The following is a 15133-nucleotide window of genomic DNA, read 5'->3' on the forward strand; positions in this document are numbered from 1 at the left end:
ATTCTGTGTCTCCTTCTCTCTCTGCCCCTCCCCCACTTGTGCTCTCTGTCTCTGAAAAATAAATAAATGTAAAAAATATATAATTAATTTGGGGGCACTTGGGTGCCTCAATTGGTTAAGCATCTGACTTCGGCTCAGGTCATGATCTGGCAGTTCATGAGTTCAAACCCTGAGTCGAGCTTGGTGCTGACAGCTCAGAGCCTGCTTCAGATTCTGTGTCTCCCTCTCTCTCTGCTTCTCCCCTGCTCACTCTCTCTCTCAAAAAGAAACATTAAAAAATATGTAATTAAATTCGTATCACTTTTAATTTTTTTTTAACGTTTATTTATTTTTGGGACAGAGAGAGACAGAGCATGAAGGGGGGAGGGGCGGAGAGAGAGGGAGACACAGAATCTGAAACAGGCTCCAGGCTCTGAGCGGTCAGCACAGAGCCCGATGCGGGGCTCGAACTCACGGACCGTGAGATCATGACCTGAGCCGAAGTCGGATGCTTAACCGACCAAGCCACCCAGGCGCCCCCCCCATTTTTTTTTTTTTTAAATTTGTATCACTTTTAGTTAAAGCTTGATTACTTAGAAGGCTGTTTGTTAATGATTCCTCAAATCTGAAAATATAAATGGGGGCACCTAGGTGGCTCAGTCGGTTAAGCGTCCGTCTGACTCTTGATTTCAGCTCAGGTCATGATCTCACAGTTCATGGGATCAAGCCCGTACCTGGCTCTGTGCTGACAGTGTGGAGCCTGCTTGGGATTCTCTCTCTCTGCCCCTCCCTCACTTTCTCTCTCTCTTAAAAATAAATAAAAAAAAATACAAATGAAACCAGGAAAACCTAGCCAAAACAGAACTACTGTTTTAAATTAAAAAAAAAAAATTTTAATGTTTTATTTATTTTTGAGACAGAGAGACAGAGCATGAACAGGGGAGGGTCAGAGAGAGGGAGGCACAGAATCTGAAACAGGCTCCAGGCTCTGAGCTGTCAGCACAGAGCCCGACGCGGGGCTCGAACTCACGGACCGCGAGATCATGACCTGAGCCGAAGTCGGCCGCCCAACCGACTGAGCCACCCAGGTGCCCCTGTTTTAAATTTTAAATAAACCAGTTCTGTGGGGCGCCTGGGTGGCGCAGTTGGTTAAGCGTCCGACTTCAGCCAGGTCACGATCTCGCGGTCCCTGAGTTCGAGCCCCGCGTCAGGCTCTGGGCTGATGGCTCAGAGCCTGGAGCCTGTTTCCGATTCTGTGTCTCCCTCTCTCTCTGCCCCTCCCCCGTTCATGCTCTGTCTCTCTCTGTCCCAAAAATAAATAAAAACGTTGAAAAAAAAATTTAAATTTTAAATAAACCAGTTCTATATTTCTCTTCAGAGGAAACTGGGGAAATGTCACTGATATTGAATGAAGGGCAATTTGAAAACCCAAGAATCAATCCAAGTGAAGTTGTTACATATGAGAAACCTAAAAGTAAAACTATGTCAAACACATTTTATTTGGTGTTTCATGCTAGGTCAACTTAAACAAATAAAACAACTTTGTTGAACAGATTTTTTTTTTTTTTAATATGACTATGTGTACATGGACAACTGAGAATAGTGAAACCCCCCAAATTAATGTTTTCACAAATTACAGCTGTTACTATAGCTTGGATTTTAAGAATATCATCCAATAAATGAATAGTTTCTCATTCCATATAACCAATCCCTCTCTTAAGAAAGCCAACATATTATAGTGCCGGAAGTTTACCTTTTTAAACACGTCATTAAAAAAAAAAATGTTCCCTCAGAGTCCCCTCTCCTTCAATATTTTGTTGTTGGTTTCTAAAAATGGCAAAATAAAATTGAATTTACATTAGAAAATGAAAATACAGATTTGTACAGCTAAGCTCAGCAGCAGAAGTGAGGAAGAGTGACAAGTCAAAGCTGACGGGTCCCACAGAGAATGAGGACATTTGTGAAGGTATCCTGTACAGTGCTCTGTGTGGGCCAGACACAGTCAACATTCCACCATGTTTTCATTGCTCTTAAACGAGCAAAACCAAATTCTTTTTTTATTTAAAGAAATATTAAATCTCTATCTCCCCCCCCCCCCCCCCCCATAATTTGTGATCAGGTAAGGCAAAGGTAAGTCCCATCATCACTGGGAACAGCAGCAATATACAGACATTAGAAATAGCCCTGAATCATCGCTAACATTCTCCCTCCTGGTAACATAAGGAATGCATCTGATAAATCAAAGTTTGCAATGGTGTCACGTTGTTCTAATTTATTTGATTAGTTCACCTGGAAAAAACTTTATAAATACATTATTTAAGAGGACAGTATATTTTCTTACTCTGAAAAAATAATTTTTTTTCACATTTTAAAACTGTTTAGTACACTTTTGCAAAAGGAGATGCAAGAATATGACAGCTAGGTCTGCAGAAAGTCCATGTACAAACTGCATTTACAAGAACCTGGTAATCTGCCTATAGTTGCTTCTACAAATAGAACTCTTTGCAGTAATATTTAACAAACAGGCTTAATTTAAACACCTCTCCTATTCACTCTACTTGTAGAGCAAAGAGGTACTTATTTTTCAAGTATTATACTGTAAAAGGTAAATTTTTTTGTGCCAATATTACATTAGCTTTTAAAGACCAAAATATTTATGTGAAAAATCATGCCTAGTCAGCCCATTTTTTAAAATAGCCAAATGTTCTTGTCTTTTAGAGAATGCAGAAAAATATTGATTTGCTAAGAAGGAGCACACTGGAAAAAGCCTTTGTAAAGTATTGAAGGATAAGGAAAATTTCTTTTTCTCTATTGGCGAAAATTATTAGAAAAGCTATCCAGTCTGTTGTCTTTAGCTGGCTTTAATAAAGTCTTTTCAAAAGGATGGTCAAGAAATCTTTAGAAAACTGGAAGATGGGGATGCTCCTTTATAGCATGGAAGGAATTCCATTAATTGTAGAAATTCTTATTAAATTTCTGCTTTGGTTCTTCAGAAGAAATGCTCATATAACTTCTATATGAGGAGACAGAAAAAAAAAAGCAAATTAGTATTTATCTAAAATCTTACTTAAAGAATACTATCACAATATCTTACATTTCTAAAACTACTATGCTTTTCTATATATTTTCCTGTATAAGAATAGGCGATTTTTTTCAGAATCTTAAATATTATTAACAAATTCTACCACTAGCAGGAAACACATGTCCCTTTCTTTACTTGAACTTAGACTATATCATTTACTTTTCTAAATGACATACATCAACCAACTGTACTTTTCTTTGAGGTTAGGGACTTCTATTCATTGGTCTCATATCCTCAGTACTTGATGCTTCAGGCTTAAGGTTGGAGGCTAAATGAGTGTTTGTTGAAAAAAATAGTCATGACCCCCAAAGAACCCTCATACCATTTGAGATCACAGACACTGGACCACGTTCTTATAGAAGTTACAGAAGTGTAAGAACAGTAAGAATGAAACGACAGGTAAATCAAAAGGTGAGTTAAGGCCCGTCACATGAGGCAGCAGGTCATCTGGATGTCCCTCCCCCTCTACGTATCTGTGACATGAATCTGTGACACGACAAAGTGGGAAGCTGCATCAGCAGTACTAACATACCAGCTATCAGATTATTTCCACTGGCTTACGAATCACAATGTCAGACCTGGAATGGACCTTATAGCTTCCTTTAACAATCTAGAACAGTGGATCACTAAAGTGAAATTATACTCCCAAGGGTAGTATATTAGAGAAGGAAAAAAGACTAGCTTCATTTGGACAGATGGTTCAACACTGCCTTTTCCAGCCAGATAAATTGGAAAATATTTGTCACAAGGTCACAGACAGAATCTAAAAGACACAATAATTTGACCACAAAGAAGTCTGAATCTGGCCAGGTCTGTTCATAAAAGTATGAAGAGATGGTGGTCGATACATGAAAGTGATCTGCTGGGAAGAGAAACTGGAAAGAACTCAAATAGGTTTGAAAAGAGACAGAGCTAGGATTATTCCACCTATTTTTGAGACTGATGAGACTGTGTTGTTGAGCTGCTGTGACCCCTGAGTTGGTAACTTTTGATGTTGCTCCTTATTTCTTTGCATCACATAAAGCTATTGTTCTTTTTGCACAAAGAATTCAGGTCAAGTATGAGTCCCAGAGATGGTATAAGAGAGTCATTGGTAAGTTTCCACAACAGCTTACAGTCATTCAACAAAGGAGAGAAGACCACTGGGCTCATATGCCCCTAGTTCTGAATAAGTGTCCAATTTCCTAAAATCTAACTACCTTATTACACTTAAAAAGGACAACAGTGTATCATCCAAGCTGCTAAGCCTGAACAAGAGAAAAAATGGGAGAGGATGACGGCAATCTTCATATATCTGAAGATCTGGGAAAGATGGGAAAAAAAACGCCAGTTGGGGTAACTAGGCCCAGTGGTTTCTGTGTTATGACCAGACATTATGTGGTTGTCTTTGTGAAGCATGTTCTGGCAATGAGTGCTGTTGGGCTGTGAGGACTGCCTGTGAGAAGTTGACGGACACCCAGTGGGTGCTGCAGACTGGATTTGTGCTACCAGGTGGGAGAACGAGACAGGCCCAAGAAGTTGCCCAATCCAACTCAGAATTCAGTTTCTATGATCCATATACAATCTTTTCCATGTGGTCCCACTGCCACATGTCAACAGTCATACTGCAGAAGGTTCGTTCCCTCACGCAGTGTCACATATCTGTGATGGTTATGCAAAGCAAGCTTACCTGCTGTCTGTTGTGTTTGAACACCATCTACCTGAGGCAGGGGCCCAAGTGTCCCTTCATCATCAAAGGCCAAAATTGGATTCAAAGGAATTTCTGGGCTCTCACTGTTGGCGACATCTAATCTGGATGATTTAGATCCAATGGGTAAGTTTATAATTTCCTCAAAATTTTCATTCTGAACAGATACTCCATTTTCACTTGGTTGTTTTTCCAAATTGGGAGTACTAGGGGATTTGAAAAATCAAAATTGAAAGGAATTAGCATTAAAATTGGAAAACACATTTAAAAAAACAAAAAAATATTTTATAATAAATAATTTTAGAATCAAATGTTAGACGGATTGACCATATCATTCACAAAAATGGTGAATTTTGACATTTATATTTGACATTATTTGTAAAAATCTGTTCTTTTTGTTATAGAAATTTATCAAATGGAATAATTTATCACTTAGAATAGATCACTGTTTCAACACACATTTAACAATTTCCACTGCAGGCATTTTCACACACCTTTGTTTGATAAACAGTAGCCCTTGTTAGGTTCTTTACTTCAAAGATGAGGGGATTATAATTTCGGGATAAGGGGGATAATCTGTAGAGTCACAGAACTACTGAGACATGGTCCAGACTGAATGCATGACCTCCTGATCTCTGGTCCTGTGTTTTGTTCATTATGCCATTTTATATACTACGTGGCTATTCAAATTCTAGGTCTTCCTGGGTAGCTCTGGCTTGCTAAAACATGTACATAATTTTATAGGTAAATTGTTTTTTTTTTTTAATTTTTTTTTTTTCAACGTTTTTTATTTATTTTTGGGACAGAGAGAGACAGAGCATGAACGGGGGAGGGGCAGAGAGAGAGGGAGACACAGAATCGGAAACAGGCTCCAGGCTCCGAGCCATCAGCCCAGAGCCCGACGCGGGGCTCGAACTCACAGACCGCGAGATCGTGACCTGGCTGAAGTCGGACGCTTAACCGACTGCGCCACCCAGGCGCCCCTATAGGTAAATTGTTTAAGACCAACCTAACCGGAATCTGATTCTCATTAGTTCATGCTTAATATCTTGGATCTATTTTTGAGGCACATTCAATTGGCCATCAAATCCTTAATTTTATACCTACAGTTTCTCTGATTTTTTTCCTCTCTTTAAAACCTTCAAAACCAAATTGAAAGTCTTTTCTATGTTCATTATTATGCTTTATAATGCAGTAAAAACAATGCCTGTGCAAATGAATGCTATCTTTTAAAAAAAAATTTTTTTAACGTTTATTTATTTTTGAGACAGAGAGAGACAGAACATGAACGGGGGAGGGGCAGAGAGAGAGGGAGACACAGAATCGGAAGCAGGCTCCAGGCTCTGAGCTATCAGCCCAGAGCCCGACACGGGGCTCGAACTCACGGACTGCGAGATCGTGACCTGAGCTGAAGTCAGACACTTAACTGACTGAGCCACCCAGGTGCCCCAAATGAATGCTATCTTAATTTTTCACTTTATCTGAGGGCAGCATTAAACATAATATTTGCAATCTTCATAATTTGTTCAAGTGTGCAACTCAAAATGACCCTATTTGAGGTGCCTGGGTGGCTCAGTTGGTTAAACATTCGATTCTTGATATTGGCTCATGCTGTGATCTCTCAGTCGTGGGATTGAGCCTCACGTCGGGCTCTGTGCTGAGCACGGAGCCTGCTTGGGTTTCTCTCTCTCCTCCCCCTCTCATCCTCTCCCCTGCTCTTGCACTCTCTCTCTCAAAATAAAGAAACATTAAAAAAATGACTCCATTTGACAAAATTCTAAAGTTAAAACTGTCAAATGGAAAATGAAAAAGACTAAGAATATGAAGCAAAAATTGTGAAGGTTTTAACTTCTAATACATACTGATCATCAACCGCGTATTTACCTATAGAAAGAGGTCTATGAAAAGAGGCCAAAGATCAGAATAGCAGATGTGTACTATAGTGCCAACTGCTTGAACTTTAACATGTCAATTCATCTCTTTCTGTCTCCTTCCTAAATGGTAACATAAAGCTAACATACCTCAACTTTTCCCATTGCATCTTTTTTTGAGGAATCTGCTTTTCCCCCCCTTATTGAGGAAATAGTTTACCTAATTGGTGAGAAATGAGGATTTTGTGGAACACATTCTCAAGCATTTCTGATTTAGATATTTTGGTATATTTTTGTTAATCATTAAAACTTTTCTTCTTGGGGCGCCTGGGTGGCGCAGTCGGTTAAGTGTCCGACTTCAGCCAGGTCACGATCTCGCGGTCCGTGAGTTCGAGCCCCACATCAGGCTCTGGGCTGATGGCTCAGAGCCTGGAGCCTGTTTCCGATTCTGTGTCTCCCTCTCTCTCTGCCCCTCCCCCGTTCATGCTCTGTCTCTCTCTGTCCCAAAAATAAATAAACGTTGAAAAAAAAAAAAAAACTTCTTCTTGAGAGAAAAAAAAAAAGCCTGTCCTCAGTGTCTCACAACGTTATTGTAGGGTACACTGAAAGTATTATTTATGAGACTGTGAAATATAACATAAAAACATTATACAGACTCAGAGTATAATGGTGCTTTTTTGCTATTTCACCAAGGAGGCTTGTATCACTGGAGTCTGCAGGAGTGTGGGTGCGAGCGCACGCACGCGCGCGCGCACACACACACGTTTCACATTGCTGTTCTAAGTGCTTGGCCAGCCACCACACCCAGCCTCCAGGTTCTTTCCCAACACAAAGGCTTTCTGTAACCGGGAAACAGTTTTGGTTCTCGTCCCAAAGAGATTTTCAGTAGAAGTTTTGGCAAAAGATACAGCAGAGGGGTGCGTCTCCAAGCCTCGTTCCTTGGTCATCCCCGCCGTCACCTTCTAGGCTTGCGTGTGCTAACAGGTGAACTGGCAACACCAACCCAGACTTGAGTCAACAGTTGACTTCATTTTCCCCTCCCACTCCTAGCTGACCTCCACACCCATTCTTACTTGTTAGCACAATTAGAGGAATGATTGTGCTATATGCTTTGGATGTCCAACTACTAAATGTTCAAAAGACACAGTGACCAGCAGAAACGATAAAACTGAAAATGAAGTCACTGGGGTTAGAGAATAGGCATCTGTATGTCCTCTCAGGGTAAGATCACCAGCTTTTGAATTCTTGTTCTTTGGTTATACTCTGGCAGCCGAAGCTGGGTGCAAGAGTCTTGAAGGCTGTGTACTTTGCTTGGTCCGTCTAAGATCTACCTGAAGAAGGGGCACTCGGCTGGCTCAGTTGGTGCAGCATATGACTCTTGATCTTAGGAGTTGTGAGTTCAAACTCCACGTTGTATGTAAAGATTACTTAAAAAAAAATCTGCCCAGGGAAGGGGGCTAGGTTCATGGTAAAATCTGACAGTCCATACAGCTTACTGTAGCCAGGACCTTATTCTTTCTTAACATTTATTGCCATGTTACAGCAAGTAACTTTAAAATTAAAAGTGATACATTTCTTTCTGTTTGAATAACAGGTGTGTGGCAATGTTACTTTCCCTTTAGGGGAAACTAAAAACAATTATAAACTCCTAAGATTGGGAGGAAAACCACTAGGTCAAAAGTCAAAATTACTATAAATCATTTAAGATAGAAGGATCATTCTATTGAAAAGACAGCCCCCAGAGCCAGGAACAGGCATGAAATGTCTTCTGGGTATTAGCAAGGTAAGACAGTGGCTCATGAGAATTTTTTAGCTACTAGAACAGATTCTCTGCTGGGGTTGGAAGAATATATCAGAATGACCTGAGAAACTTAAAATAATGTCTGTCCTCCCTCCTCCACACTCGATACATACTTGTACTCACACATTCATCTGTATCCTCTGTTTCTTGTTCCAAATCAAGTTTGTTATCCACAAATAAATACTCTCCTCCATCCTATGGGCTCCCCCTCTATTAATACTCATTCTCAAGAACTAAAAATGGTTTCTGGAATAGGAATCATCCTGCCCAGGCTCCTTTATTTCTTTGTACCTTTAAAAGCTGGCCAGAGTTTTGGTAACTCCAGCCCTCTTCAATTTACCTACTGTCAGTGGGGATCCTGTTGGGCAAGGAGAATTGTTTTCAGGCTTTAAAAGCACTGCACACTGGGGCGCCTGGGTGGCGCAGTCGGTTAAGCGTCCGACTTCAGCCAGGTCACGATCTTGCGGTCCGGGAGTTCGAGCCCCGCGTCAGGCTCTGGGCTGATGGCTCAGAGCCTGGAGCCTGTTTCCGATTCTGTGTCTCCCTCTCTCTCTGCCCCTCCCACGTTCATGCTCTGTCTCTCTCTGTCCCAAAAATAAATAAACGTTGAAAAAAAAAAAATTTAAAAAAAAAAAAAAAAAAAAAAAAAAAAAAAGCACTGCACACCAAAGGCTGAGAGCAGGAGAAACCACAGGGGCCAGAAGTGTCACTCAGGCCCCTTGAGGCTGAAGGAAGTTTCAGGGTGTTCTGGTGCAGGGTTTCTCTGCACCAGGAACTGCTGCTACTCCTAGTCCTAGCTGCTGGAAAATACTAGGAGGACACTGTCATCCCAGGGTGCTTCCAGACCGTGTGCTGACATATCTCCAGGGGGAGATGGGGGTGAATATAACCCAGTTTACCGCACTCATTTATTTTTCCTGAAGAGAAGGTAAACCAATGTATTAGGTAGCCGAGGCATTAGGAAAAGTGAAACTCCTCTGATTCTCAACCAAAAAATATTCATTCTTAGGACTGGAGTTTTCTAGTGAGAATAAACCCTGCTGCAGTGCTTACAGCATTTGTCGTGATGGATTTTCACAGAGGGTCACCCAGGTCAGGTTCTTGGGAAGGGACCCTGGGATCCCAACCTCCAGTTAGTGATTTAACTCATTAGTGAGCAGCCTGGAGGGATCTATGACTTTACTTTAGGTGCCTAGTAAGGTATTTAATAAACATATTGATGGATTACAAGAATTATGGAAGGCTTCATTGACCGTAATGCACTCAGGTAAAAACAATGACTTGGGAAGTGATTTCAAGGTGGACTTGAAACTGAGGGCAAAAGGGAACATCCATGGTTGTGATTTGTTTGTAACTTTAATGATGGGATTTCAGAAATAATACTGTTTAAAAATACCAGCCCCCCACTGAAGCAAAGGGAGTGTGAGCGGGAAACTGTCTTATAGGGAAGAGTATGAAAGGTCAGTACGGGCAGGTCCTTCATCAGGCAGGAGAGTCTCAGTGGCAGGTAGCCTCAGGGGTCAGTGCTAACATTAGTTGTATAGTAACTGGACATGGAGGAGGTAAAATTTAAGTATCCAGATCATGTTTATTCTGGGAAATGTAAGTTGTAAGAATAATCCCTTGAGGAAAACAGGAAAAATCATTAAATGTAAACAACATAAAAGGCAGTGGGTTTAGAGACCTGTAAACTGAACCATCCTCAGAAGATGAAGACCTATCTATCAGTCACAAGGGAGGTAAGAGATCTGGGAATCTCTGTAAACTGGATCTGGGTGACACTGATTCCTCATGTTTTTGTGGTTAAAGAAAAGGCCAATAAAATGGGAGGCATGAGAAGGTGTGCTATCAGACACAATAAAAGCGTTTTTTATAACATGACACTGCAGCTACACCAGTGTTTGATGTCTTCTGGACACCACACTTTAGAAGGATAAAGGTAAAATAACATCTGACATTTGTATAGTACAACAGTTTTCAGAGCACCTTCACAGACAGTATTTCATTGGACCCTCCAGAACTTTGGGGGGGAAAACCTCTTCGTGTCCAGATGAGAAAACTAAGTCTTATTTAAGTAGGTTAATCCCAAAGTCTGAGAACAGAGATAAAACTAGGGAATCCAGCCTGGGAATTTTGGTTCTTAAGCTCTTCTTCCTCAACCTCACACTCATGCTGAAGAATCTCCAGAGAAATAGGACTAGAATGACAAAGAGCTGAGGAGGAGCCTTTTTTAAAGACAAGGTAAACTTGTCAGGTATTGTTTTCTTTTGCTTTTGCCTCCAAATTCATCCTTCATTCCTGCTGTGAAACTGGATGTGGGCCCTTGAAAAATTTTTTTCTTTTGACATTAATTAATTTATTTATTTACAGAGAGAAAGTGCAAGTGGGAGAGGGACAGAGAGCCAGGGAGAGAGAGAGAATCCCAAGCAAGCTCCACACCGTCAGCATGGAGCCTGACGTGGGGCTCGATCCCACGACTGTGAGATCATGACCTGAGTGGAAATCAAGAGTCAGACGCTTAACAGACTGAGCCACCCAGGTGGATCGGGGTCCTTTAAATAATCTTCCTTTGCCAGCTGGCACAATCTCCAAGCTTCGCCATTTAAGGCTGCTGGAGAGACGCTGTGCGAGGAAAACTGTGCTTCCTGGTTTGGTTGTGGTTGCTCGACAGGCTGCTGCGGCACATGCAGGTGGCATTCCCAGTTGTCTGCCCTCCGCAGTGCTATGAGGCTTCCTCAGCACCCAGCCCAGCCCCGGCAGCAAGAAGGGCTTCCCCGGGCACCTACCTAGGGCCGACTTGTGGTAGACAAGTCTCTGCCTCTACTGAGACACCTCTTGGTGAACAGCCTCCCCAAGCATTCTAGAGTAGATATCTGCCAAGTTCCACCATCAAGATACACGACAACTTCCTCACCATCTAGTGGGTCACGGCCATACCTTCTCGAACAAGGTCTGAATGGAAGCCATGGTGCAGGTGACTCTTCCTTGGGTATGGCCCAGGGATGTGGCTGCTCTTTATACCTGCTATTTCTGTATTCTTTCTTTTTTTTATTAAAAAAATTTTTTTAAATGTTTGTTCAATTTTGAAAGAGACGGAGCATGAGCAGGGGAGGGGCAGAGAGAGAGAGAGAGACAGAAAATCTGAAGCAGGATCCAGGCTATGAACTGTCGGCACAGAGCCCAACGCGGGGCTGGAATGCATGAGCCGTGAGATCATGACCTAAGCTGAAGTCAGAAACTCAACCGACTGAGCCACCCACGTGCCCCTCCTCTATTCTTGAGTTCTCTTGACTTCCTACTAGCAATATGTTGTTGCTCTAATCCCAAGTAACAGTTAACTATTCTTGAGTTAAACTTTCCTATTCAGATTAATCTCGCTGGTTTCTCTCTCCTGACTGATATACTCGCTGGACCCTGACTGATACACTAAGCACAGTAGGGATATTCAATTTAAAAGATGAAAGAAAAAAAAGAACAGAAACAAAACCTGTAAAATTACAAAAGGTATGGAAATTGTGAGAAAGGACTTATTCCCTAAAACCTAGTTTTTGACAACTATGGGTCCTAACCTTGACACTGCACATAGGTTAGAAAAATAAAAAACGCTTCTTTCTGCACTTTTTGTTACTAAAAAAGATGAGGCTAAGTGAAAATACAAATTGTTTCAACATCAGTGTGCACAAATTCAAGGAAGATAAATTTAGAAATAACTGAGAGAATCAGAGTTTCCTGGGCTGCATCTCACAAACTCTGTATCATGCAACAGGAAACAACAGCACATTAAACACCCCCTATCGGCCAGAGTCGTTCAGAAATGGACTGTGTTCATGTTTTCATTCTGATAAAAATTTTTTAAAAAGCCCCCAAAGAATAGTCTGATCATCTACACAGCAGACTATCATAAAGCTGAGTTTTACACGATTTTAGTGCTTCACTTTGCATTAGTATTTCAGAGCATACTGTACCACATTATGTGGCAAGGGCTGATGACAAATGAACTGGGTTGAACTGGGCATATAAATATTGGGCCGGTGCCAAGTAAAAGCCAAGTGACGTCATGGTAAACTGTATGAAAAGAGATTTGAGGTTTTATTTATTTATTTATTTTTTTTAAATTTTTTTTTTTTTTCAACGTTTATTTATTTTTTGGGACAGAGAGAGACAGAGCATGAACGGGGGAGGGGCAGAGAGAGAGGGAGACACAGAATCGGAAACAGGCTCCAGGCTCTGAGCCATCAGCCCAGAGCCCGACGCGGGGCTCGAACTCACAGACCGCGAGATCGTGACCTGGCTGAAGTCGGACGCTTAACCGACTGCGCCACCCAGGCGCCCCGAGATTTGAGGTTTTAAAGCAGTTTAAATAGAGAAAAGCCACGGGTGAAATAAATGCAGAAGCTCACGGTAGCTAAGAACATCCCTCATGCCAATGGGATCAGTCAGTACCACATGTATAAATGTCGGCTTAATTTCAGAAAAATATTCTTCACAATAAATGACCTCTTTTAATTTGAATAGTCTTGGGCTAGTAGTGTTATTTTTTGTTTTGGCTTTCTAAACAAATACAAGCTATTAACATTTTAAACCCAAGTTTATCTCTGTGAAAATAATAAAGGTACCTCTTATATAACTGGGAATCTGCTAGAATTTTTTTCCTTAAAGGGCAGGTACACGGGGCCAATGAATTTAATTGGTTAAGGTCATTCTAGTATTATATGCTAATGTTCATAGTTGATACTAATCAGGACCTGCCTATATTGTTAGGTGACAGTGGAAAAGTCTATGCTTATATTTTTCCTGATGGTTGACAGGGATCATATCATACTACATGTATGACAAAGGACAATGTGTCACCTGGGTGAAGAAGGATGGCATCAGTAAGGTCATATTGCTATACTTTTTAATTATAAACTGTTGCTGTTCTGTGTGCAGAGGCTAAGAGAAAATCGAATTTTATCATCTATCTCAGTCTACATGGTACAATTATGTTTCAGGTATTTATATACATATTGATTATTTACTTGATGATTTTACCACTGAAAAAAGTCAGCTAATGTGTAAACTATTGTTATTGATCAGATAAAATTATCAGTGGCTTACTAAACTTGTTCCTTATCGTAATAATGTGGTTCTCCCTGTGGTACTTTTTATTTTTTCATAAAAGTCTCCTTTTTTAAAGTAATGAATTGAACATCATAAATTATAGCGGCTGGGGATGAATATTTTATTTGAAAATCAAGCTGTAACTAAAAGAATAAAGTATGACTTAATATATATCTTGGGTAATGACAATAAATTTATTCAACGTAGTTGAAAGCTTATTAATAAGATCTCTCTTAGGAAAGTTCCTCTCTTTGGTATTATAGTGAGAAAAATAAAGATTTGACTGTTCCAGAAACGTATCAATGGATGTCTTATGACTTATGAACATCTTAGGATGTCTGTCTTAGGATGACTCATCTTTTCATTGCTGCCAATATTACAAAATGTCGTGCCATGTGTGTTTTTAGATTAAGAAAAAAATTAACTTGAAGACCTTCAATTTTCTGATGGCAACAAAGACTCTGGCATTAAAGACAGGATAACTTATAGAATATAACTAAATACATTAAAAAAAGTCATAGGTGAAATTTTTGAACAGTATTACAAATATTTCTAAAATTTCTCTATGACTGGAGTTTTAGGCCTAGGCTAGGATCACCCTGATTTTTCATTTTTGAGAGTGCTCTTATGATGCTGTCGATATAAATGCCAAAGAAGAGAAAGGCAATCTTTTTTCAACCCACAATTCTTTCTTGACTGTTGTTAGCAACCGTTTGTTTCTTCTATAAGAAGCCCTACTACCAATATAAGAATTATTTGCATTGAAATTATTTTACTGGAGAACCAACTGTGACTTACTAGAACATTCTGTATGGTAAAAATACAGCAGTTATATGCCATCAAAGGATATGAATATGGTCTAGATCATGTTAAATATATACAAACAAATTATTCCCCGTAATTTTCTTTAACAGGCACACACAGACCTGACTGTCCACATATATTTTTTAATGGCTTATTTATTTTGAGAGAGAGAGAGAGAGGTGAAGAGAGAGGGAGAGAGAGTTCTCCAGCAGGCTCCACACTCAGCTCGTAAGATCATGACCTGAGCCACCCACCCACAACCATGAGATTATGACCTGAGCCTAAATTAAGAGTCAGACACTTAACCCACTGAACTACCCAGGCACCCCAAACCTATCATATTTAAGGACTTCAGTAAAAAGATATTTTGCCCTTTTCTGAGTATGGAATTACTAGCTCTACCCAAAGTAATGAACCCAAATAAAAATAAATCTTTATGTTAACATTTTGGAATTGCGTCAGGCCTAAGAAGTTCTGGTGGGATTAGTGCTCTGCTCTAATGCGCATCGGTAGAAAAGACCCGGTTGTCTAACTCACCTCTCCACAGTCACTTTTGATTGGTGTGAGGTAACGGCATGTGGGCTGGCCACTGGTTCTCCATTTCCTGAAGAGTCTGTCAGACACGGAAGGGCAGATACCACTGAACATAACAGCAAAGAGGATGGGACAAAGGGTTACTACTACTCTATGGTCAAACCCAAACCCCAGGAGCCAGCATGCCTGCATTTATCTCCTGGCTCTGCTACTTACCACCTGTGTGACCTTGGGCAGGCCACAAACTCGGTGCCTCCCATTTCCTCCCAGATAAG

General features: G+C 40.6%; 1 protein-coding gene across 8 annotated transcripts in view; it reads right to left on the reverse strand.

The window, feature by feature from the left end:
* Window positions 1-1460: 1460 nt before the first annotated feature.
* MAP7 (microtubule associated protein 7) overlaps window positions 1461-15133 on the reverse strand; it is a 176157-nt gene continuing 162484 nt past the window's right edge. For 7 of the 8 annotated variants that reach the window (XM_032593255.1, XM_030316425.1, XM_030316428.2 and 4 more), the window contains 3 exons: window positions 14862-14964; window positions 4731-4954; window positions 1461-2992 (listed from right to left, as the gene is read on the reverse strand). In XM_032593255.1, the coding sequence (XP_032449146.1) occupies window positions 2982-2992; window positions 4731-4954; window positions 14862-14964 (338 nt within the window). In that variant the 3' untranslated portion in view covers window positions 1461-2981. The remainder of the gene's footprint in view (window positions 2993-4730; window positions 4955-14861; window positions 14965-15133) is intronic. The other variant, XM_030316424.2, reaches the window with a different exon arrangement.

This window comes from Lynx canadensis, chromosome B2 (assembly GCF_007474595.2).
Source record: "Lynx canadensis isolate LIC74 chromosome B2, mLynCan4.pri.v2, whole genome shotgun sequence".
Taxonomy (NCBI): domain Eukaryota; kingdom Metazoa; phylum Chordata; class Mammalia; order Carnivora; family Felidae; genus Lynx; species Lynx canadensis.